General features: G+C 39.6%; 2 protein-coding genes across 3 annotated transcripts in view; both read right to left on the reverse strand.

Annotated features, from left to right (window-relative positions):
• The window catches only part of ZYG11B (zyg-11 family member B, cell cycle regulator), a 92,858-nt gene extending 76,376 nt beyond the window's left edge, over positions 1–16,482 (reverse strand). The window contains exon 1 of the mRNA XM_060773516.2: positions 16,479–16,482. The gene's annotated coding sequence lies outside the window, so the exon portion shown is untranslated. The remainder of the gene's footprint in view (positions 1–16,478) is intronic.
• Positions 3,791–26,840, reverse strand: part of SHISAL2A (shisa like 2A) — a 29,652-nt gene continuing 6,602 nt past the window's right edge. The window contains exons 2-5 of one of the 2 annotated variants that reach the window (XM_060773518.2): positions 20,714–20,853; positions 11,284–11,321; positions 9,426–9,460; positions 3,791–6,584 (exon numbers count right to left, since the gene is read on the reverse strand). In XM_060773518.2, the coding sequence (XP_060629501.2) occupies positions 11,290–11,321; positions 20,714–20,853 (172 nt within the window). In that variant the 3' untranslated portion in view covers positions 3,791–6,584; positions 9,426–9,460; positions 11,284–11,289. The remainder of the gene's footprint in view (positions 6,585–9,425; positions 9,461–11,283; positions 11,322–20,713; positions 20,854–26,840) is intronic. The other variant, XM_060773517.2, reaches the window with a different exon arrangement.

A 26,840-nucleotide genomic window follows, 5' to 3' on the forward strand; every position in this document is an offset into this window, starting at 1 on the left:
CTGATAGTTATTATACTGTCATAATTTGGTTTAATGCAGTGCTATTCAAAGTGATGGTCCATGAACCACTGCCAGTCCACATGCCACTAGTTACTGGTTGTTGGTGAGTTTCCAGGAAAGAACAAGCCACATCGAATGGACACAAGTTATGTACTAAAACCTCTAGCAGAGTAGAAGGGGGGAAATGGTGGTAGCTTAAGAACATATGGTTCATATTAAATCTATTTTTATTTTGTGGTGCACTCAGACAATCACCACACTGAATACATTGGGAGAAATAAGTAGTCCTAGAAATAAAACATAAGTGGAACTTTACATTGTGTAATCTAGCAGACAGATTGGTCTATACATGCACTGCATTACTTGCTAGACTTTATGAATTGCAGAATTAATTAACTTACAAGTATAGGTGAGGGTGTTATCAGAACAAGGATGAAAGATGTGGGGAAATTGTACTGTGGTCCAAACATTTGACTTCCTAAAGGCCAGAGGGCATTTTCTTCCTGGCAAGCCTCATTTGCAGCCTTTGTTAGTTGCTATGTAAACACTTGAAATGCTCAAACCACACTATGATGCCAAGCCATGGAAGCAAAACCAAAAGCATTAGGGAGAAAAGAATGAAAAATAAACAGCCGCTAAATCTCAGCTGGGGCTTTAGGGCATGCCGCTATTCTGCAAAGAAAATGAAGCATATAGTCAGAGGCATTCAAAAAAGTGCTTTTAAGTAAGGCAGGTACCTTTCCCCAGAGAAAACACTGGTGCCTGCTGTGCCATTAAATTAGCCCTTAGTCATGCAGGCAGGCGGGGAAGGAGTGACTGGCTCAAGCTTAACATGTCTGTGAACTGTAGGCAGCCAGCAGTCAGCAGAGCAGCTAAAAGAAAAGGTATCTGGCATTTCTAAATAATTGACAAATTTCTGTAGAGAGAAAACAGACCCTGTTGTGACAGTGATGCACACACAAAATGGCAGGGGGTTGGACTGGATGGCCCTGGTGGTCTCTTCTAACTCTATGAAAATAAGCCTAGCCTTGTTGCCTTTGTCATTCACAACAGAAAGGGAAATTATCCATACACATAGCTTTTCTATCCTGCCTTCATATAATGTATGTGATTCTCCCACCTACCATATCCTTAAGTGCGTTGTATATTGTACTATCAACCCAAACAATGTGCTAGTGGAAGAAACAGTGATGCCTTCCAACATGGCCAGCTTTAAAAGGAAAATTAAGTTGATTAATGATTATTGATCATTATCTCAATACAGGTTGATCATTACATTATTGATTATCATTATCTCAAACTTTCATACAGTGAAGAAGAACTTTATTTTTCTATCTGGGTTGCAGTTAAACATTAAAAAAAACCCTTTCTGGCAACCAGACTGATTGATAACTGGCAAATAGAGGGAGAAAATGTGGAGGCAGTGACAGACTTTGTATTTCTAGGAGTGAAGATTACTGCAGACGCAGACTACAGCCAGGAAATCAGAAGACGTTTTTACTTTTTGGGAGGAGAGCAATGACCAATCTCGATAAAATAGTGAAGAGTAGAGACATCACACTGACAACGAAGATCCTCATTGTTAAAGCAATGGTATTCCCTGTAATAACCTACAAATGTGAGAGCTGGACCATAAGGAAGGCCAAGCGAAGATGCTTTTGAACTGTGGTGCTGGAGGAAAATTCCATGAATGCCTTGGACCATGAGAAGATCCAACCAGTCCATACTTCAGGAAATAAAGCCTAACTGCTCATTGGAGGGAAGGATAGTAGAGGCAAAGATGAAGTACTTTGGCCATATCATGAGAAGGCAAGAAAGCTTGGAGAAGACTGGGGGAAATGGAAGGAAAAGGAAACAGAGGCCAACCAAGGGCAAGATGGATGGATGGTATCCTTGAAGAGACTGGCTTGACTCTGAAGGAGCTGGGGTGGTGACGGCTGACAGGGAGCTCTGGCGTGGGCTGGTCCATGGGGTCATGAAGAGTCGGAAGCGACTGAACGAATAAACAACAACAATCTTAATACAGGTATATCTAGTTAACAAAGCAAATGTGTATCCAGACATTACTTCTTTAACAGGAAATCTGGTACCAGGGGCAGAAATAATAGGGAAAGAATAGAGACTGGTCCGTATAACACCACCAAATAAAAATTTTAACATATAGGAGTCAATAACTCTGTCCTCCCTGCTCACCACTTTTCTCTGTGTTTATCTGTTCACTCACACTTTGCAATGGAATATGTTGTTTAGCTTGTTTTTATAGGTAAGCACACATAGTTATGATCAGCTAGAACAATGGTTCTCAACCTGTAGATCCCAAAGTGTTTTGGCCCACAACTCCCATAAATCCCAGCCAGTTTACCAACCGTTAGGATTTGTGGGACTTGAAGGCCAAAACATCTGGGGACCCACAGGCTGAGAACCACTGAGCTAGAATCAACTAAAGTATGCCTGTGTGTAAGTTACAATATCAGAGCCTCAAATAGCATTTGCTGGGAAAGATTTAGGCTACTGAACTCAAGTCCTGATTATGAACTTCTCACAGGTATCATGTTGGCTCTGTGGAAGAGAACGCTGGACTAGATAGGCCTTTGGCCTGATCCAAAATGGTCCTTTGTATGCTCTAGTCTAGTGGATACATCTTAAATACAACTGTAATTTCTAGGAACTTCATGACTATTTAATATAAATAGCTTAGTTCCTGATTAGTTTCTAGTCTAAGAATAATCTATAGTTTTCTTTCTCTGTGCAAGAAGCAGATGATCAAAACCAGAATATGGCAAGTTTCTCTCTTAATTTCATCTGAGAGAAAACAGTACATACTCCACAAATGACATATATGCACTTCCCCAACTAGGATTTCATCTATACTGAAGATTGAAGACAGTTTGACACTACTTTAACTGCTATGGCTCAGTAGTATGGAATCATGGGAGTCTCAGTTTACTTACATATTTATTTTCATTTATTGTATCAGAAGTGATCCGAGGGTACAGTTATAATGTTTTTAAAAACACAGTTTAAAATCTTGGCATTATTTTAAATGTCTTTTGACCAGAAGCTGGCCACCTGGAGTGCCTCTGGTGTTGCTATAAGAAGGTCCTCCATTGTGTATGTGGCAGGGCTCAGGCTTCACTGTAATAGGTGGTCTGTGGTTTGCTCTTCTCCATGCTCGCATGTAGTGGACTCCAATTTGTGGTCCCATTTCTTAAGGTTAGCTTTGTATCTCATGATACCAGAGTGCAGTCTGTTCCACGTCCTCCAAGTCATCCAGTCTTCTGTGTGCCCAGGGGAGAGTCTCTCATTTGGTATCAGTCACTGACTGAGGTTCTGGGTTTTAGCCTGCCACTTTTAGACTCTTGCTTGCTGAGGTGTTCCTGCGAGTATCTCTGTAGATCTTAGAAAACTCTTTCTTGATTTAAGACATTGGTGTGCTGGCTAATATCCACTATATATTCAGTTTGCTGGGGCACCAGCATTCTTTGGCCGAGACTTCAATTCCCATGATTCCACAGCATTGAACTATAGTTGTTAAAGTGATATCAAGCTACATTAATTCTACAGTGAAGATACACCCAAAGTCACCACTAAATCCATGGATGGCTGTATGCATCCTTGAGTACTGAACAACTGAATGTGTTGCCTTAGTCATATTTGTTGAATCAAATTGACTTCACATGTCAAGCTAACTAGAAGCTATTGTTTGAAAAGGAAGATTTTCCATTTTTAGACCCACTTGTCACTCTTGAGAAATGCCAGGTTTCTTCCATTTGAAAAAGACAAAAAAAAATTTCTGAAACCACAGAAATAATGATTTTAATGTTTTCTGAACTGATCCTGTCATGTAATTACAAGATAGAACTGAATGTTGCATATTACAGCAGTAGTATAGAAATGCTGTCGCACAAAGGCCATTCTTGAACTGGCTGCCAATACAAATTAGGCTGGAAAAAGCAGGGCACTTGAATAACATTACAGCCTCCAAGTCATTGATTGTAGGGGTGTGATTAATACACGTTGTCTATTTGGAATGACAGGCAGTTGTTTGCATGTTTTGCACCATTAGGAACAGACACAGCAATTCCAACAGTACAGAGATTTTAAGATTTGCCCCCAAGTGCAAATTCATCCAGTTTTTCTTAAATCATCAGGCTGTCATGCTTTTGTTTAGATGAGAGACATTTCCAACATTGAGGACAAAAGATACCACCACAAAAAGCTAATGAGCAACCATAAATGTTCACACTTTCACTTATCATGACAGATTTCAGTCACTCAGTTTCATAAGATTTAGTTAAGTATGGGTGGAAAAATAAGAACTTTTAGATTTGTTGGCTCTTTTTGGTATTATCACCTGTATGTTTTCTGATATAAAAATAGAAAGCCTTGGGATATTTTGAAGAAAATAATTAGATCATATCTCATCCTCATTTTGAAATATTTTATCATGTCAAACCTGCTGCATGGGTAAATAAGAACTGAAAACATAATTTTATGTGAAGGCAATTCCAGAAACATTGCACTATTGAGGTGATTCTGGATCAAACGGACAAAGTACCAGGCTGTTTCCTAGTTCAAGGAGCAGAAGACAGGAGCAGAATTCAAAACGATCTTAACAGATTAGAGAGATGGGCCAAAACTAACACAATGAAATCCAACAAGGACAAATGCAAGATACTCCACTAAGGCAGAAAAAAATGACATGCAAAGATACAGAATGGGGGATGCCTGGCTTGATAGCAGTACATGTGAAAAAAATCTTGGGAGTCCCCATGGACAACAAGTTAAACATGAACCAATAATGTCATACAGCTGCTAAAAAAGCCAATGGGGACTCCCAAGCTCCTTGAGGAAAGGGTTACGTATTTCTCTGGTTTTCCTTTCAATTGCTGGAAAATTTGGTATCCTAACACTTTGGTTTTTAAAGACGGGATTCTAAGCAGGCAGTAACTTTAGCATTGTAGGACCGGGCTAAAGTTAGAAGCCTGGGTCAGCTTGAGCTCCTGGCCTTTAGCCCAGCTTCCACCAACCTAGCAATTCCAAAGCAAAAAAAGAATGTGAGTAGATAAATAGGTACCGCTTGAAAGCAGGGGAGGTATTTTAAAGCAGCCCTAAAGGAAAAATGCTAGTGATCCGACAAAAAAAGAAGGAAGTTTATGAACAAAAAAGCTCTTTGGCAGGGAGATGGAGCAACAGCACACACACACACACACACGGTGGCTGGAACCGAGCACAAGCCTCTGAGATGCCGAGGATGGGGAAAAGCCTATATATACCTCTTTCTATGTACATTTGTCTGTCTTGTCTGTGTATACAAACGGCATTGAATGTTTGCCATATATGTCTGTTTTGTGATTCTCCCCGAGTCCCCTCTGGGCTGAGAAGATCAAAATATAAATACTATAAATAAATAAATAAATAAATAAATACACAAATAAATAAATACATACATACATACATACATAAACAAACTGTAATGCACACCTTTTTTGGCCAAATTACAAAGAGTGAATTTTTACTGTTGCGCATTACATTCGCCAGCAATTTTTTTTGTTTCTTTGTTCCAGGGTTTTGAAAATTGGGGCGCGCATTACATTCAATGGCGCATTAGAATCGAGTAAATATGGTAGATGCTATAAGCCAAAACGAGGTAAGAGGAGACAATGAACACAAAGCATTCATGGAAGTCTTCATTGGTGAAAAATAATAAAACACCAACAGGAGAAAAGTCTTAAAGCATGAATTGGTACAGTTGGAGAAAAAAAAAAGACTATATGTGGATAATGCAATGATGTATTTCACTTGTACTAACCTTGGAAAAAATAGAAAAGTGGGCCCTCAGACTGATTTGAGTTGCACATCTCTGCTTAATACAAAATGCTTTTCCTGTAATGAATATAGATTGATAAAAGTGAACTACTGTCCTCAAACGTATGTGTGTGTGTATGAAACCAAAACAGTGCAAACTTTGAAAGACACAAGTACCACTTTTCAACCCTTGTAAACAGGGCCACTGCAACATTATTATCATTATTGTCATCATCATCATCATCATCAACAACAACAATTTTTCACAAACCTCTTCTAATGGGTTAAGGCAGGGAACAATAGATTAAAACACAGCAACAAACAGACACATTATGCAGTTAAGGACGTGATTGCCAATTGAAACACATAGTGAATTAAAATCACATTAACATCAGCTTAAAAGCGTTTTGGGTTTTTTTGGGGGGGGGGGATAATTTCTAGTTGTGAAGGGTTGAAGCCATGGACGTGGAATCCATAGATACGGACGGCCAACTGTACAAGGCAATATTTGCCTCCAGAAAGGCTAAAGGGTCCCTGGATCAGGGCCTACAATGATGCATGGATGATTACAATCATGATTTTATATCCCTGGATACACGTTCTGCTTGGCTTCTTAGCATTTAACTGTGATCACAGTGGCCTTAAAACACATTTCAAGGAACTCTCGGTTTCTTGCACTGAATTTTCACTCTTCAGGATTTCAGTTCTGAATTCATTTGTTTCTGTAGGGCTTTGGAGGCTGAATGCTGGTGCCTTTTCAAGGATGCAATTTTTATCTAAAAAATAAACAGAGAGCACTGTTATAATACATTTTCCAACATATTTATTTATTTTATCACATTTGACTTCCATCAATTTCCCAAAATCTCTCTAGGTGTCTAAGCTTTCAGCTCCTATCAACTGCACTTAGCTGGTCTGGAAGGGATTAAATCCAGTAGATGCAGGCTGCTCTCTATAGTCTCTTTTTGCTCACCAGTGGCAGGATGGAGAGGAGGCCTCCAAGACCTAAGTATGATAGGGCTGTATCTCTTTGTTCTTTGAGTTTAAATCAATTCTTCTCTGTTGCCTGTACTATCAAGCCATGGATAGATAGTAGCTGAAGAAGGAGGATGCCCTCTGCCTTTCGGCCTAGCAGGATAGATCAATAATGCCCTAGGATAGAATTGCAGTCTGTCTTATATATAACAGATAAAAATTAATAATCTTGTGATGAGAACTAGGAGTCATCACTCCACTGGCTTTGCTTTAAAGTACTTATGTAGTCAGGCCACCCTGAGTCCCTTTGGGGAGAGAGGTGCGTATTAGAAATACATTATTATTATTATTATTATTATTATTATTATTATTATTTCCTGTCTTTCCTCCAATGAGTTCAAAGTGGCATACTAGGCCATCTTCTCTTCACTGTATTGTTATAATGTAGACCAGACTGAGATCAAATTACTAACCCAAGGTGACCCAATGAGAACTAGAACTTGGGTTTTCCAAGTTCTTGTCTGATAATCTACACCAGGCATGGGCAAAGTTGGAGCCGCCAGGTGTTTTGGACTTCAACTCCCACCATTCCTAACAGCCTCAGTGTTGGGAATCAGCCTGTGTTTGTGTTCCAGGATCATGATGCTTCTGATGATGTGGGCAATGCTGAGGGAAATGATGGTGCCGAGGCTGAAGTGCAAGATGGAGATGGTTTGGTCAATGATTTTCATGCAGACAATGGCAGAGAGGCCCAGTGCAAAGGGCAGTTTCTCATGAGAATATTCCTGCTGGACATAGGGATGATGGTTTACTCCCTCTTTCTGTGAGCTCTCAAGATTTGAGTTTGGAAAACTATCTGATGCCTGGAAATTTTAATGAGCAGCCAGAAAGGGAGTTGAAAAACAGGCGGCTGGAGTTTAACCAGGACTGACAACAAACTCAAGATTTACGTCGCTCCGAAAGGCTTCATCAGATAAGGGCCAAAGGAGGGGGGAAACGAAGCCAGTTTCTGGGTTTTGGGATATAAGGTTTGCTTCAAGGGAAAACCTGTTAGATCAGGCATCATTTGGAAATCAAGTTCACATGCCATGTAAATCCTGTTTAAGGGGTCTTGTTCCTGTGGATGTTTCTAGCCTTTTGGTGTTGATTAGCAGCGTTTGGATTGTCTTTGCATCCTGTTGATTCCTATTGGATATATACTGCCTTGGATTGCTTTTATATCTTTTATGGACATTACTTTGAGTTACTGCATTTTACTGACCTTTTGTTTCTTGGAACTTTCCTAATTTCTTACAAGCATTTTTTTCTACTGGCTATTTTATTAAGCTTCAATAAAAAAGGATTTGTTTCTCAATGTGTGGTGTGTTTTAAAGTCAGAGGGCTTTTCCTGTTCTGGAGTGCAACACTCAGGCCCTTTCCTTTGCAGCTGAGGGGGGAAAGGATGGGGCCTGAGGCTGTTAGAGATGGTGGGAGTTGAAGTCCAAAACATCTGGAAGCCCCAACTTTGCCCATGCCTGCTCTACACTTTACTTCATTTGTTTGCCATAATTAGCCCTTGCTTCCAAGGGAATATGCTTTATTATGGCAGGAGTAACACGATCCATCCTAGATGAGGCAGATAGATTGCAGTGCCAGAACATATCAGCACTGGACAGCACCACAGTAACTGTTCTCCTGACATACTGTGAGGTCATTGAACAAGGCAAAGTTGAGGGATTTTTTTTTTTAGAATAGCTTCTTAAATCCCCCATCTAGTGTACCTAGTGTGTGGTTCACAATTCTGAAAATACATTATTGCTGACCTCTATGTGCTGTTGGACTAAAAACCCATGTACTCTACTTTGTGTCATCCAAAATCATGAGACTCAAAATGGTATATTCCATTTATTGTCTGAAGCATGAAAAATAGACCAGCTACAGATTTTTTTAAAAAATAAATTCTCCTAGGATTTGTTTTGTTATTTTTCCTTTAATTCTAAATCCCCATTGATCTGTGATTCCTTTCTTGAAATATCTCTTGCCGAGCGAGAAGACCAGAGCTTTCATTACAATAAATGTTATTTCCTTTATTCACATAAATCAGTATTTATCACATAGATTCCTTTTAAAGACTGAATGCTTCTGCTGATTCACCTCTGCTCTGATGCACTCAACGTGTTGATCTTTTCAATGTGACTTCTTATCTTCCCTTCCTTCCCTACAACACTATAATGGCACACAAACAGGATTGAGGGAGCAGAACAATGCTAAACCTCTTAACATAAGCTTCTTTCTAAGGAAACACTATCTTCCTAACTGAAGGGGCTACAGATTTTTTTTGCCAGAGTTATTTTCATGAAAAGGTTCAAATTGTGGCCTCCATAATAAAGCTTGACACTTTCAGTGCCAATTGGAAATTCTCTAATTTGATATAAAGCAGGAGTGGACAACACATTGCTCACAGCAACGTGTTGCTTCCCTGTGTATTTTCCATTCCTCAGCACTTCCTGCTGCTGCTGCAACAATGAATGCCACTGAAAGGTAGCATTGCTGCAAAAAGATCCAATTCTTCTTTTTCTTCTTATCTGAAAGAGAACAGTGGTAGCAGCAATCTTTCTGGGCACAGAAATGGCATTTGAATGAGCATTGCTTGAGACACTCACAATGAAGATGTCCAACCCTGGTATAAAGGAGTGACCTATTAAAGGACAAAATAAGAAGTTGAGAAGAGGCATGCTGGATGAGAGAAAAGGCCTCTCTAGCTTAATATTCATCACAATCAATTGCCTATGTGTATATAGCATATGTGTATATACCATATGGTCTTGCTCTGAGAATGAGATAAGATTTCTTTTCTCTTTTTTGTAATTGAAAAAATCACAACCCTCACTTTTTCCTCAAAAACCTCTAAAAAAACAGTGATCCTAGAACTCAAATGGCACAAAACAGAATGTCCTTAGTGTTGGAATTCAACCCCACACTGCTCAAGTCTGCAGTCCTCAATGAGAAGTTAGTTAGAATTAGAATAGTCTAAGGGTTTCCCTTCCCTCATGTCTCCTGAATGACAGTTTGAAATATATAATAATAGTTATAATACTTTATTTATACCCCACCACCATCTCCCCAAGGGGACTCGGGGCGGCTTACATGAGGCCAAGCCCAACAAAACAACATAACAGTATAACCAACACAGTAATAAAGTAAAACAAAACCATTTATAAATAACATATCAACAATAAGACACAACATTTAAAAACATAAGAATCCAACACTACGGGCAGGGCCAAATCTAGTAGATTAAAAATTTAAAACACTGGGTGTGACAGCAGTGAAATGAGTCTGAATAGGGGTTATTAGAGGGTAGGGTAGGGTTAATTGCCCCAAAAGGTAGAATAAAGTGCTTCAGATGACATTTGCAGAGAATTGGTCAGATCAGGGAATCATTAATCGTCATTCAGGGAAGGCACATTGGAATAACCACATTTTCAAGCTCCTCCTAAAGACTGCCAGTGAGGGGGCTTTCCTAATATCCTTAGGGAGCAAGTTCCAGAGTCAGGGGGCCACCACAGAGAAGGCGCTCTCCCTCATCCCCACAAGTTGCACCTTCGAAGAAGGCAGGAGAGAAGGGCCTCTCCGAATGATCTTTTCTCTCTAACTGTTCTCATTCTGATTGATTATTTTAAATGGATACTTTTCTACTACAAGCCTTTTTTGAATCTGACTTCTGCCTTCTTACATTTTAGTATGGAGAGTATGTGCTGTGTGCTTTGAGATCTCTCTTTGCGTGTATCAGGAGAGATGCAGTGCTTGGTGTTTTTCCCTCTCTTCAAAACCTTAGAAGAGATGGGTGTTAGAGAGCTCAGACCTAGTTCTTTACCATGAAGAAATGTAGTTAGTTCTTTATTATTGTAAATAAACATTTTGTGATTGGACTCTGCGTGTTTGCCTCCTAAGCTCTGACTTCTTTACAGCCACATCGCACGGCACTTCAGCTTTGCTCACTAATGACCTGGTGTTCAACTGTTGTATCCTGTTTGTTTTTAAATGATCTGCTATATTTTAGAGTAGTTTTTCCTAACACTTAGATAAGTTAAGCCACCTTGGGTCCTGTGCAATGAGAAAGGCAAGGTATAAGCCAAATGAATAAATAACATAATAAAATAATCATCACAGCACCCATTTTCTCATTACAATACAGTGCTAATAATACTGACCCAGCTTATAGGGGTGTTAAAAGGACTGTGCTGAGTAGGCATACATGTAATATTACAACGACACCAAAGTACCACTTAAGTGTTACAACCATTATCAGAAGCGGAATGTATTAATTATTTCACAGCAAGCGGTGTAGAATGGTTTGTAATCTTTCTTTTGCAGCAGATGAAGTCTCATAGAATTTCATTCCTGATCTCATAGCTCCTGATCTCAAATGGAAAAGGAGTCTGACGTGCAAAGAGGAAAATAGGAGACATATACAAAGAGCATTGTACTTATTTGTTTGAGGAACTGGTCTGTACATACCTTTCTTTAACATAAAGAATTCCTCCTAGTTTCTTCATCTGAAACATAAAACAAAACAAAAAAAACACTTTAAAAAAACATGCCTTTCCAATTACAAGTCACAAAGTGTGTGGGGGGGGGGTGAATATTACTCCATTGCAGTAAAAGTGACAAAGCGACACTCATTTTTTCCCTTTGGCATAAACTTTCATGAACTGCAACTGCAGTCCGTTTTAGGAGATGCATAGACAATTGCCTCAGGTGGCAGATTGTTATAAACATGTTGGCATAATATCAATAACCCACACTCAAGGATCTATATACAGTAGACTCTTCACATTTGGCAGGATTAAGGGGACCCGCAAAAGCGGGGAAGGCACACATATAAATTAAAAAAAATCACAAATGCTATTTTTTTAACCTGAGATAATATTTCTAATTTAATTTAATAACTTTATTTATATCCCGCCCCCTCTCCAAAAGGACTCAAAGTGGCAACAAAATTAAATCATAACACATACATAAACCAAATAAAAAAGACAGGGCATATAATATAACCAACATCCATATATAACCAGTTCTACTTTATATTAATTGGCCCAGTTAAAAACACAGGAGACAGTATGCCACTACTTCACTGTGGCTTTTGGCAACTGTACCTACATGGGGACAGACTGGCATGCTGTTATATGCCAGTAACACGCTGAATAAGGTTTAGTCTATATACACACCAGAATGAGATGATAGAATGCACAACATCACTTCAATATTCAAAGTGGGGTAATCCCATTTTGGAAAGGTCACCTATGTTTACAAGGCTGTAAAATTCTCTTCTTGAAGTGGTCAGAAAGCCCCCACCCCCCTCTCATATTCTTCTGGTAAGTCTTTTCATTTTGATAGACCTTTGGAAACTGGTTGTTGGGAGATGAAGAAAGAGGCTACAAAGTCCACTCTTGTTGCTACATGCTTCCAAGTTATCTTCAACGTATGGCAATCCCACCCTAAGTTTTTGTGGCAAGGTGTATTCAGAGGTTGCTGCCTTCCTACAGCATCTGGACTCCTCTCCAACTATTAACCAAGACTAATCTGCTAAGTTTTCTAAATCAAGCTGGATCAGGAGTCTTCATAGTATTCAGGCTTGCTATTTTTTGGATGTTAATAAAGGCATTTTTAGGTCCCTCAGAAATAAGTCCAGCAGAAACTGACCACAAAATCATGCTGAAGGATCTACAAATGTTTATTTTGGTTGCATTTAAGGCAACAGCTACAAATAAAGCACTTCACAAAGAATCGAATATGAGAATGGCCATATAGCCCGAAAAAACCTACAACAACCCAGAATATGTGAATGCTTAACCCACAATTGTAGAAAGACAGCTGTAATGCCAACTCCCTAAATCTTAGCTTCTAAAATATATGTTACCAGGTCTGAGGAAAAGTACTCCAGTAGTTTGGGCAGGGATGGAAAATCAGTAATGTTTAAGATATTGCTGAACTCCAACTCCCACCAGTCCCGGCTAATATGGCATATTACCACTAATATGGGAGTTGAAACTCAGCAACAACTGGAAGTGTTTGGATTTACTCTCACCGAGTTAGACTGGAAGGGCAGAGTGAACCTTACTTTTTTCCAGTTCTCACTCTCACTTTCATGACATACAAAGTTTTATTTATGATTCATACCAAGCAAACTATTTAAAATGCTTTGCTATTTATACTAAAGAGGAGAATATTCATTCAAAGCACTGGTGTCTACTCCCTGATTAAATTAACAGCTACATAATTATGATAAAGCAACCTCATAAATAAATCTTGAATTAATAACTAAGAGGAATTCAAAATGTCAGTTTGACTGCAAAGGTTGTATCGTTACGTTGAAACATAGTAGTGTAAAGGTACGCTTTCATTGCAGTAAGATCATCTCAATAAATGAGGTGTCAGAGGAGATATGTATAGTATTTAAGAGTAAAAGATTTTCTATCAAGTTAAGGATTAAGATAAATCCCTATTGATATACAGTATGTTTCAAACCAGGTTGCTATAGTTACTAAATATGCAACTGAGTGATCATTCTCAGGTCATTTTCAGCAGATGAAACTGCAAATTATTTTATATGACTTGGACTACAGTTCCTTCAACTGGCACATTTGCTGTGCTTGAAAATTCATATAATTATATCTGTAATTAACAATCTTTGCTCCTCCCCACCCCAACAGAAATCAATACCTTTATTTCCTTCCTGTCTACTGTTGACAGCCTTTATATTAATGGTTAGCAGTGTTTTAGGGCTCTTTTGCTTAACAGGCAGTAAAGATAAAGTGGAAATAACTGGAACTTGTAAATTAAATTAGCAAAAGTCGAAAAATTAAACGTGGCTAGCTTCCCCCTCCACCTTTTCCTCTTCCTAACATGGCTCCTGTGCTTTTACACTTGAAAATAAACATGAATATGCATATAAAAATAAAAAGTGATAAAATTCAGAAGAAGGAATTGGCAAAACCATATTTTGAGTATTCCTTGCAAAGCAAAACCCTATGAAATTGAGGGATACCATAAACTGACAGGTGACTGGGATGAGCCAGGACAAGATTAATAAAAAGGTTAATTTCTGTTGGGATTTTCTATCTGGTTGGGATAGTTCAGTGGTTCTTAACCTGTGAGCCACAGACCACCAGTGGGCCGTGAGAATGATAATCTGATCTGCAAGCCTCCTTCCTCTTTATTTATTTTATTTCCACTGCTTTTGCACCGCCTGTCACTCCTTCCCTGTCTCTGTCCATGGCATATATTCTGTATCAGAAACTAGAGCTGATGTGGTCTATCCAATGCAATTTTCTGAATTAGCACCCCAAATAACCAAACTGAATCGAAAGTTGACCAAAAACTGATTCATGCATCAATAGGAGCATAGTGTCTAGATCTAAGGAAGTAATGCTACCCCTCTATTCTGCTTTGGTTAGACCACATCTGGAATATTGTGTCCAATTCTGGGCACCACAATTCAAGAGAGATATTGACAAGCTGGAATGTGTCCAGAGGAGGGCGACTAAAATGATCAAGGGTCTGGAGAACAAGCCCTATGAGGAGCGGCTTAGGGAACTGGGCATGTTTAGCCTGAAGAAGAGAAGGCTGAGAGGAGATATGATAGCCATGTATAAATATGTGAGAGGAAGCCACAGGGAGGAGGGAGCAAGCTTGTTTTCTGCTTCCTTGGAGACTAGGACGCGGAACAATGGCTTCAAACTACAAGAGAGGAGATTCCATCTGAACATTAGGAAGAACTTCCTGACTGTGAGAGCCGTTCAGCAGTGGAACTCTCTGCCCCGGAGTGTGGTGGAGGTTCCTTCTTTGGAAGCTTTTAAGCAGAGGCTGGATGGCCATCTGTCGGGGGTGTTTTGAATGCAATATTCCTGCTTCTTGGCAGGGGGTTGGACTGGATGGCCCATGAGGTTTCTTCCAACTCTTTGATTCTATGATTCTATAACCCTTTTGGTACTAATGTTGGAGAGTGGTCCCTGGTCAAGTGGTCCCTGGTCAAAAAATGTTGGGAACCACTGGGATAGACAAATGGAGAAGAGAGAGAAAATATTGTCCCCCTTCTTTCCCCATCCCAAATCAGGAAAGCAGATCCCTGAGAAAGGTTGCTGAGGTACTGTGATATAGTATTTTGAATGCTGAATTACAATTTTGGAAAACCAAAGTTTGAATCCCTGTTTGCCCCTGTAATCCCATTTGGGCAAGTCACATTCTCAGGTTCAGAGGGAAAGGAAAACCAACACCCTCTAAACAAATCATGCCAAAAATATTGTGATAGGTTCACCTTATAGTTGTCATAGGTGGGACATGACTTGAAGGTACCAAAGAAAATCGCCTATTCTTACGGCCATCTCTAACTTTATGGTCAAATAATGTAAAGTAGATCATAAAAGGAGTGATTTTGAAAATATAATAAACATAGCTGGTGGATGAGTAACATCCAAGAATCATATTTATTGGTTATAGATCCAAGAAATATATGAAGCAACAGCCTGAAATATCTATGCAGTACAACCTCCATAACAGTGGGACCATTATGCACTGTTTCATTTATTCACATCCGGCACAATACATCCTCCATAGGCATTTTCTAAGTCCTCCAGCATGACTTTATGGTATTCTTGGATAAGAAGTCCTTCATTTCAATAGTTTGAAATTATCTGCAGTTTTGTGCATCCATTTGAAGTTGGAGAAGGTAAGTTGCATTGAATTAAATGCTGCATTTTTCCAGATAAGCCTGATGTTAAAGTGCAAGGATGTTAGGGACCAATGCATTCAGAGGCAAATCAATTGCATAAGCCCTTAGCATGGAAAAATGCAAAAAAAAAACCAACAACAAGTTTTGTTACTTAAGGGCAGAAGATCTTGAACAGCACAGACTAAACAAAGGCATAAAAAAGAGGAAGACAACTTTGAAATTACTAGTTCCTTCTGCAAATAAAACTGTGCATTTAAAACATTAATAAAACTACTTGTGCCATACAGCCTCTGAAGTCAGTTACCATTTGTTGTGCTAGCTCTTTCTTTTGGGAACAGAATCCAAGAATACACGGAGCCCCAAAGCTCTCCCACCCGTGGTTTAAATGTTCCCCAGATATCACATGTGCTCAACTGGTTGTATGTTTTCCACATTTTCTGATAATAATAATTGTGTTGTTAAAAACAAAACTCGGCAACTAATATTTTTGCTTTTACCCATTCGAAAAATATCAAAATAATTATTCAGAAAGAGCTAATGGTAGGTGTAGCTTTTCTTATTTAGAAGGAAATATAGTCAAGTTACATAAATTCATAGAACAGGTGCTTTGACTTGGTACAAAGTAAGTGTGATAAAAAAAACACAAGACACTGGGATTGAGAATCTTTTAATCAATAGACTTCAGTTCCTGGCATCACTGGTCAATGTCCCATTAGGAGCTATTAATTAAATGATGTTTTTTGTTTTTGTCAGAAAGAGCTTCACCTTTAGGGGGAAACTAGAATGATAGTTTCTTTCTAATTAAAATTAGGTACAACCCTTTCTTTTGATGTCTGCTTGCAGACTGCATGCAAAAACCTTTTTGCACCTCTTTATTTAGATCAGTACATTTTTCATTTTAGAAATAATGTCTTTTCTTTGCATAATTTACAAATAGGGTTGGAAAATATGCAAGATTATCACTAAAATTACCCAATTCACATCCTTCTGAGATTTTGTTGAATGAGACAGCATGGCTCTTAAATGTGTCTTTATTTGTGAGGCCTGTGGAATATTTAATATGCAAAAAAATTATGCATACATGTCAAAAACATGAAGGTTAAAATGAATAGAGAGCTACACTGTTGCTAGCTATTTCACATTTTCTAGGATTACAGAGGAAGGTAAAGGTTTCCCCTGGACATTAAGTCTAGTTGAGTCTGACTCTGGGGGTGGTGCTCATCTCTATTTCTAGGTCGAAGAGCCAGAGTTGTCCATAGATGCCTCCTAGGTCATGTGGCTGGCATGACTGCATGGAGTGCTGTTACTTTCCTGTTGAAGCGGTACCTATTGATTTACTCACATTTGCATGTTTTCAAACTTCTAGGTTGGCAGAAACTGAGGCTAACAGTGGGAGCTCGCCCTATCTTGTGGATTCGAACTGCCAACCTTCCAATCAGCAAGTTCTGCAGCTTAGTGGTTTAACCCACTATGCCGCCACGGCCCCTCAGATTACAGAGTAGTATCAGATAAAACTGCTGTCATTGTCATTGGGAGGGGAAAACTCCAACCAAGCCTATTTCGGCTCCAAGCAAACCTATTTCTTGGATGCAACAGTTCTTTCCTAACTGCTGAGACCATAGACTTTTCTTTCAAGCTCCAACATGAAGGCTCAATAGGAGGTTGGCCAAAGATACTCCCCAAAGGATTTTAGAAAATAAGCTACAATTTGTACAAATGTATCTTTTAGAAAATAAAGACATATATTTTGGAATATGTATATGGAAAATATGCTCAAAATTCAACATGCAAAGAAAAAAACAGGATTTCAGAACGTGGTTTAAACAAGGAGGGATACAGATATGTAGGTTATAGAAATGCATTGAAAATTAGTTTTTCATATCCTTGTATTTAAGCTAATGATTTCATGCTTCTACAACTTGGTTGAGGGTAAATATCAAGGAGGGTTAGAAAGGGCTTGCTTTTGGCTTCCATAATAAAATGCAATTTATTACCATTTTGTTAGGATGCAGAAATATCCAAGGAAACTTTTTGAATCTCCTGTAACTGAACAATCAGGAAAGGCTTATATGTTGCACAAAAGAAGGGCTAACCCAGTGTTTCTCAACCTGGGGGTCGGGACCCCTGTGGGGGTCGCGAGAGGGTGTCAGAGGGGTCGCCAAAGACCATCAGAAAACATAGTATTTTCTGTTGGTCATGGGTTCTGTGTGGGAAGTTTGGTCCAATTCTATCGTTGTTGGTGTTCAGAATGTTATTTCATTGTAGGTGAACTATAAATCCCAGCAACTACAACTCCCAAATGTTAAGGTCTATTTTTCTCAAACTCCTCCAGTGTTCACATTTCAGCATATTGAGTATTTGTGCCAAGTTTGGTCCAGATCCATCACTGTGTGAGTCCACAGTGCTCTCTGGATGTAGGTGAACTACAACTCCAAAAATTCAAGGTCAGTGTCCACCAGATACTCCCAGTATTTTCTCTTGGTCATGGGAGTTCTGTGTACCAAATTTGGTTCAATGTCATCATTGGTGGTGTTCAGAATGCTCTTTGATTGTAGGTGAACTATAAATCCCAGCCACTACAGCTCCCAAATGACAAAATCAATCCCCCTCACAACCCCACGAGTATTCAAATTTGGGCATATTGGGTATTTGGGATTTGAAAATACATCTTGCATATCAGATATTTACATTACGATTCATAACGGTAGCAAAATTACAGTTACGAAGTTGCAATGAAAATGTTATGGTTGGGGGTCACCACAACGTGAGGAACTGTACTAAGGGGTCGCGACATTGGGAAGGTTGAGAACCACTGGGCTAACCCAATCCAGAACATTGCTGAAAGTCAATGATTGTCGTTAGTTTACAACTGAAGCCACAACAAACAAAACTGATTGACAACACGAATATGCATGCTTCTGACAGAGGAACCTAGGATTAGGGCCATTTTCTTGTATTTGAGGGATCAGATTCATGATGTAACTGTACTCTTCTTGGATCCAACATCACACCCTTCAACTGTCTTAATTTAACAGGAATTGTCTCAATCAATCCTCTGTCTTCCCACTTTTTCAACTGTTTTTAAAATGTTCAAGTTTCTCCTCCCTCCTCTCAGTTTTCCTCTTTGTCCTTTGCTCACTTCAACTCTGTAAACTAAATCCAAAGTGCAAAAGTCGTTTGCTTCTCATTAACTTAGCAAGTTCTTTTTCAGAACACTACAAAAGATATACACTTTAGTCTCTTTTAGCTTGTGTGTTCCTCCTCAGTAATTTTTGCCACACTTTCATATCCCTTAGCTACAAGTATCCCAAGTGTGAAACACTGGAGAGTGTGCGACATACCTTTTGGACTCACCAGTCACTAAGTGGAGATTTTATCAATTTGTAGATTATGGCTAAATTTAGGCATAAATCCAATCACTAACCCCAACTAAAGTATAGCCACTGAATCAAATGGCAGATTAGAAAATGTTGGCGTACTATTCAGAAATGTATTTAGTTAATTTACTCTATTGGAACCAGGAACTGGATTTGGGCCTAAGAATTCGGGGATCTGCCCACTCTCATCCATATCGTTGTAATTCTCAAGATGGAGTATGAAATCTGTTGTTCCTTAGGACATCATTTAAAGTAGTTCAGTTTTTTCACCTAGTGTCAAACACTGGTTCCCATTTCCTAATGCTATGAAGTATATGAACACAGGTAAAATATACCTTTCAAATGTTGAAAAAGAATACTACAATCACATATTCATTGCATGAGAGTAATTCCCATTGAATTCCATGGATTTTGCTTCTAAATAAATGTGTAGATGATTTTATAAATCTGGATCAGCCTAAAATACTAGGTCAGTTATAAATTTCTAGAAGATGTTCAGAAGCACCCAACTTAAAAAAATATCAATAAGCAGAACAGTGTGTCGGAGCATGTAAAAATCAGTTGGTGAGTGTGTTGACTGAAAAATGCAAAGCATGAAGCTGATTGGTTGGGCTTGCCTGGGATGCTAGCTGAGCCAGGGAGTTTTGGCAACAGTTACATTTTAGGTTTTCTGTGCAGAAGCTTGCCAAGACATATCAGTATATTTCCTGCTTCTGAGCTGCTGGAAGAAGATTCTCCACATGGACACCCAAGGAACATTCAAATCTCTCTCAAAGGACATTGTGTGAGTCAATGCAACTATTCACATTACTGTATATATGTTGTTCTGCATGTGTTGTCGAAGACTTTCATGGTTGGAATGACCTCACAATCTCTGAGGATGCCTGCCATAGATTGAGGTGAAATGTCAGAAGAGAATCCTTCTGGAGCATGGCCATACAGCCCGAAAAATTTACAGCAACCCAAAGAGTAAACAGCTTATTCTTTACTGGTCATCTACGTGGCATATCTTTTCTCTAGAAAGACAGTGTATAGATTGGTAAAGACGTGAACTATGCGTGATTTACATTCCGCCACAGAATGCAATTTTTTTTGTTGTGGGCCTTAAACTACTGAAGAGTTTTTCTTGGCAGGATTTGTTCAGAGGGGATTTGCCCTTGACTTCCTCTAGGGTTGAGAATGTGACTTGCCTAAGGACTCCCAGTGGGTTTCCATGGCTAAGTGGCAATTTGAAGTCTATTTCCCAGCATTTTAGTCCATATAAGTAACATTGTTACCTTGTTAAGGTAAGTATCAGTCTTTGTCACTGTAAATTAGATTGTTCACATAATATTTAAGATCTCAATATTTTTGCTCCAGAAACTCTCAAAGTGATATTTAATATACATTTTTCAACATATTTTTATGCTTCCCAAGCCAAATTCCTGAGGATGTAACAATCCAGTCCTTGGCCATAGCATCATGAAATTCATACTATCTGAAATAAAATGAAGGTTGCTCTAGGTACTTTGAAGCCACATTTGTTTTTGATAGAGCAACAAAATTGAGTTGAGCAGAATATCTGGTTCTCCTTTTGCTATGCATCCTCGGAACCCTTCTTTTTACCAAATTTTCTTTAGACTTGTTACATCAACCCTCTGTTATTGAATATATGTAAGTGCCTTCAAGTCACTTGTCAACTTATGGCGACCCCATTGATTTCATAGGCTCAAAAGAATTATTCTCAATTAAGGAAGGTTTTCAGAGTTATAACACCAGAACACATTAAAATCCAAATAGAAAGATAGCTTAGCTCTATTGAATATGTCTGCATAGTCTCTGTTGAATGAGGGAGTCTTACCTGTTGCCTGTAAGCTTAAGCCTGCATCCAATTTTCTGCGTGGCTTTCTGCTGATAAACAAGTAACAGAGAACACATACAATGATGATAAAAGCCAGCAGGACAACTGCTGCGACTGACAAGCCAACAAGCGCTCCGACACTGAGGAAAGAAAAAGAAATGTAAATTCACTGAGGGCATCATCAAACCTGGGAAAACATTGTGAGTATATGTATTTAATGGAGGAAGACAGATGTTTTGACAGCATAGGGAAAACTGATTTGTCTTTAATGTTCTTGTGGGAGCCAAAACATTTCATAGCAATTCATTATTGACCCATCCTGACAATATTTAAATCAGTAGACCAAACCACATGATTGTATTAACTAATTAATACAGTATAGAACCAGTGTTGTTGGCTAAACACACACAAAACAGAGATCAGAGGAATTAAATGGAAATCAGAGGAATTAAATGCAAATAAAGTTTATCTGATGGAGTCCCCGGTGGCTGAAACGGCTGAGCTGCTGAATTTGCTGACTGAAAGGTCACTAGTTCAAATCCGGGGAGTGGGGTGAGCTCCTGCTGTTAAGCCCCAGCTTCTGCCAACCTAGTATTTCAAAAACATGCAAATGTGAATATATCAATAGGTACCGCTCTGGAGGAAAGGTAACAACGCTCCATGTAGTCATGCTGGCTACGTTACCTTGCAGAGGGCTACAGACAACGCACGCTCTTCGGCTTAGAAATGGAGATGAGAACCAACTCCCAGAGTTAGACACGGCAGGACTTAATGTCAGGGGAAGACCTTTACCTTTACCCTAAACTTTATCTGAGTAAAATTTTCTCCTTCTTCACTGCTACAAATATATAATTGGATAAAGAAAAGGGAATGTCTGTACACTCTTAGGCACCCATCCAAAATAGGCAAAACAATCCTATGCCAAAGCAAGAAATGTTTATAAGAATACTGTTTTGAATTTTTAAACAAACCTAAAGACCGCGCATGCAGGATAAATGACTGAAAAACATGGAAAACATAGCTGACTAAAGACTTAAGGTAAGTCTGCTTAAGCTGAGCATTATACTCCAGTCAGGCAGAACCCACTGCAAGCCTGCATTGGTACAGAGACAGTCCAAGACCACATAAGCCCATTCTCCACGTTGCCACTGCCATTCCCTGACAGCAGTAGAGCTCTGTGAAAGCAAGAGGCTGTCACCTGCTGCATCTGTGATGTCTGCTCAACCAGCAAGGAGGAGGACACTGGTTAAATAAATGGCAAGTACCAAAGCACATCTTACTCTAGGGTAAGGAAGGTTGCTCATCTGTAACCATGTTTCTTCTAGTGGTGATCTGTGAAATCACACATATGGGTTCATCCAGGTTCTGAATGAAGATTATCTACTTTAAACTGGATTATATGGTCATTTCTCCCAAAATTCTCCTCCAGTTACTGATTGTAACCATCTGGTTCAAACTGCTCTCTTGACAATTTTGGCTCTTTATAATTCCCCCCCCCCCCCAGATTTCTTGGTCCTCTTGGCTTTCTAAATCTTCTTGGGGAGGTTGGGTGGGATTGGGGGTGGGATATGAGCTGTAAAGGGTGTTTTGGTGTATTCCATGTATTTTAATTCTGTTTTCCCCACACTGTTACTATTTAACTTTTACACTGCACTTTTTATGTTGACCATTTCTGCTCCCTTGGCAGCCACCTCTCCACAAAAGTCAACATTGACACTGAAATTCAACACCGCCTGAGCTCTGTGAGTAAAGCATTTTTCCGAATGAAGCAGAGTGTGTTTGAGGACCAGGACATCCATAGGGATACCAAGGTGCTTGTTTATAAAGCTATTGTCCTCCCAACCCTGCTATACGCCTGCGGGACGTGGACAGTCTACAGACATCACATGCAACTCCTGGAAGGATTCCATCAGCACTGCCTCCGGAAAATCCTGTAAATCTCTTGGGAAGACAAGTAGACAAATGTCAGTGTGCTGGAGGAAGCAAAGACCACCAGCATTGAAGTGATGGTCCTCTACCATCAACTCTGCTGGACTGGCCATGTTGTTCGGATGCCTGACCACCGTCTGCCAAAGCAGTTGTTCTATTCCAAACTCAAGAATGGAAAACAGAATGTTGGTGGACAGGAAAAGAAAATTAAAGATGGGCTCAAAGCCAACCTTAAAAATTCTGGCATAGACACTGAGAACTGGGAAGCCCTGGCTGTGGAGCGCTCCAGTTGGAGGTCAGCTGTGACCAGCAGTGCTGCAGAATTTGAAGACGTACGAATAGAGGGTGAAAGAGAGAAACATGCCAAGAGGAAGGCGCGTCAAGCCAACCCCGACCGGGACTGCCTTCCACCTGGAAACTGATGCCCTCACTTTGAGAGAAGATGCAGTTCAAGAATAGGGCTCCACAGTCACCTACAGACCCACCCGCAGGATACTACACTTGGAGGACCATTATCCTCGGACTACGAGGGATCGCCTAAGTAGTAAGTAAGTAAAGCACTTTTTAAACTTGTCCAGTGTGGATTTTTAGCCGCCTTGAGTCCCCACAGGGAGAAAGGCGGGGTATAAACAAAGATAATAATAATAATAATAATAATAATAATAATAATAATAATATATTGTCGAAGGCTTTCATGGCTGGAATCACTCAGTTCTTGTGGGTTTTTCGGGCTATATGGCCATGTTCTAGAGGCATTTCTCCTGACGTTTCACCTGCATCTATGGCAAGCATCCTCAGAGGTGAGGTCTAATAATAATAATAATAATAATAATAATAATAATAATTCCAAACAGCTCTCATTTTCTTTAGACATTGTTGTCTTCACTATCCAGTAAGCATTCATTTATAGTCCAAAAGTTAGATTTACTTATATTTGGGTCAATAAGCTACCAACTTATCTGCTGTTTTTTGTGCTAGTAGCTACAGTGGGTCATTTCATCAACACAATAACCTTTCTGATGAGAGCTCACACACTTTAACTCTCACACTTTAATTAACAGCTTCAAAAGTAAAGAAATCAGGATTCCAATCTTCTTAAAATTATTCTTATGTTCTGTTAAAGATATATGCCTCTTTGGTCTTTAATTCTCTCATGAAAATACTACCCCCTCAGTTCTTGCTGTTGGACAACAACTCTTTTGAAATACTCAAAAGTCAGACTACACAGAAAAACCATTGAAATCCACAAGCATGTGGACAATTTCAACAGAAAGGAGGACACCATGAAAAAGAACAAAATCTGGCTACCAGTATTAAAAAAAACTCTAAAATCCGGACAGAAAGTAAAGAGGAACACTAAAAAAACAGATAACATGAAATAAGTCAGGGCCAGCTAACACCTGCACCAATGGACCCCCAGGCAGCAACCATACAGGCTTTGAAGCTGCAAGGCTATTCAATGATAATCAAGGAGGCCCATTGCAACATTCACACTTGCCTCTAACAGACAAGAGTTCTTTCTCCCGCCCTGGAAATTCCACAGATATATAAAACTCACTTGCCTAGTTTCCAACAGACCTCACAGCCTCTCAGGATGCCTGCCATAGATGTGGGTGAAACGTCAGGAGAGAATGCTTCTGGATCATGGCCATGCATCCCAGAAAACTCACAGCAACCCAACTCAAAGTCAATTTGCTCAGCCTTGCTCTCACTATCGGGTTCAAAAAGCCTCTCTTAAACATGGGCCAATGCTTTGTTTAATTTAATTAACAAAGTTGGTTTTGTGGGCCTTGCGTCCATCACCTCGTAGGCTTTTAATATGACTGAGTAAGCTCACAGTCTGCCTCCACTATTCCACCTGGCCTCGCTCACCACCAAGGTAGCAATTTAATAATCAGGAATGAGGCTTACATACCTTTGAGGATTATTTCCCGGACTCCCTTTGATCCAGGGAGAACCTTTTGCTGGCCCAAACTTAATTCACTGAATCACAGAATCAAAAGGGACCAGAGGGGCCATCCAGTCCAACCCCCTGCCATGGAGGAAAAACATAATCAAAGCACCCCTATGAGATGGCCATCTAGCTTGTTTAAAAACCTCCAAAGAAGGAGACTCCATCACACTCTGTGGCAGAGAGTTCCACTGCTGAACAGCTTTTAAAGTCAGGAAGTTCTTAATGTTCAGAACTGGCATTAACTGTGCAAAGCATCCCAACCTGTAGCAAATCGCTCACAGTTGTTGGCTTCAGTCAGCCATTCCAACTCAGAAATCTGAGATATCTCCCAATTGTATCAGTGCATGTGCTCTGTTATTTATACAGTGAGATCTGAGAGAATGAAAAAGGCTAAATTTAGAATAATCCTGTTAAAAGAAAATTTTCAGCCATTTAGTAGCAAACCATCTGGGAACTGGGAAAGAAGATGACATTGGAAAGAGAGGCATCTTGACAAAATTAATATGCTACATTTGAAACAAGGCAAACATTATTTTCATATCACACTTTGCAGTCTCAGGGACAGACCAGAGTGTGGATCCAGGCAAAAAACAAATGCACAAAAGAGATGTCAAAATAATTAATGGAGCGAGTCAGGAAAAAAAAAAACCATTTGCCTAGTGAATCCCAAACATGAGAAAAAAAGGCACTGGACTAGCATAATGATTTGATAAAGATATAAAAAATAATGTCAAAACTTTTAACTTCCCATCCCAGCAAAGTGTGCATATTTGAATTATCTCCCATGTGGAGATTCCAATTGCTTTACTTAAAATAGGTCACAATTGTAAAGCCTGGGAAAAGGATTTTTGGCAAATAAAAACTCTATAATTATACATTGGCCCAAACTAGGGCCCATGCATTCTGCCACACACATACTCTCCTGCCTGGCACACACATAGGAAGTGAGAGGCTATTGTTAGCCAGATCAATCCTATGATCACCACATACTCTAAATACACAGAATAGGTCTTTATGAAGCATATTTGTATTGTCAAAACCTTTCATGGCCTGAATCACTAGGATGCTGTGAGTTTTTAGGGTTGTATGGCCATGTTCCTGAAGCATTCTCTCCTGACATTTTGCCCACATCTGTGGCAGGCATCCTTGGAGGTTGTGAGGTCTGTTGAAAACTAGGTAAATGAGGTTTATATATCTGTGCAATGTCCAGGGTGGGAGAAAAAACTCTTGTCTGCTTGAGAAAGTGCAAATGTTGCTATTGGCCACCTTGATTAGCATTGAATGTCCTTGCAGCTTCAAAGACTGGCTGATTGCTACCTGGGGGAATCCTTTGTTAGGAGGGGTTAGCTGGCCCAGTCTGCAATTCCCCTGTTGTTTGAGTGTTCCTCTTTATTTACTGACCTGATTTTAGAGTTTTTAAAATATTGGTAGTCAGATTGTGTTCCATATTTGTAGAACTTGTTTCCAAAAGGTCCATCGGAACAAATTTTACAGGAATGGGGAAGGGGAGTTCTGAGGATGTGAATTCTTTTGCTATGAAATGAATTTCCCAAGCCCTGTACTGAAGTGATTTGATAAGTTTTGATCCTTTTGACCTGTAAATAATATTTTGCTCCGAATCAACAATGTGCTTCCACCTAGAACTCATTTTCCAGTTTGTTGGGATTTGGTACTTTTTGGAAACAATGCTTGTTTTCTTTAATGAAAAGCAATAAGGGTGGCATGAAAGAGGAAAAGGAGCTCCTGGGAGGTTAAACTGCTGAGCTGATGAACTTTATGACTGAAAGGTCGGTGGTTTGAATCTGGGGAGCAGAGTGAGCTCCTGCTGTTAGTCCCAGCTTCTGCCAACCTAGCAGTTCGAAAACATGCAAATGTGAGTAGATCAATAGGTACTGCTCTTGCGGGAAGGTAACGGCGCTCCATGCAGTCATGCCAGCCACATGACCTTGGAGGTGTCTACCGACAATGCCGGCTCTTCAGAGATGAGCACCAACCCCCAAAGTCAGACACAACTAGACTTAATGTCAGGAGAAAACATTAAGTCTAGTTGTGTCTGACTTAATGTCAGGGAAAAACCCAAGGCAGTTACATCTCCAGCTCATCCCTTGTTTGGGTATCAGCCAGCACGTCAATGACTTAAATCAAGAAATAGTTTTCTAAGATCTACAGAGACACTCGCTGGAACATCCCAGCAAGTGAGAGTCCAAAAGTGGCAGGCTCAAACCCAGAACCTCAACCAATGGC

The sequence above is a fragment of the Anolis sagrei genome, chromosome 4 (genome assembly GCF_037176765.1).
Source record: "Anolis sagrei isolate rAnoSag1 chromosome 4, rAnoSag1.mat, whole genome shotgun sequence".
Taxonomy (NCBI): Eukaryota; Metazoa; Chordata; class Lepidosauria; order Squamata; family Dactyloidae; genus Anolis; species Anolis sagrei.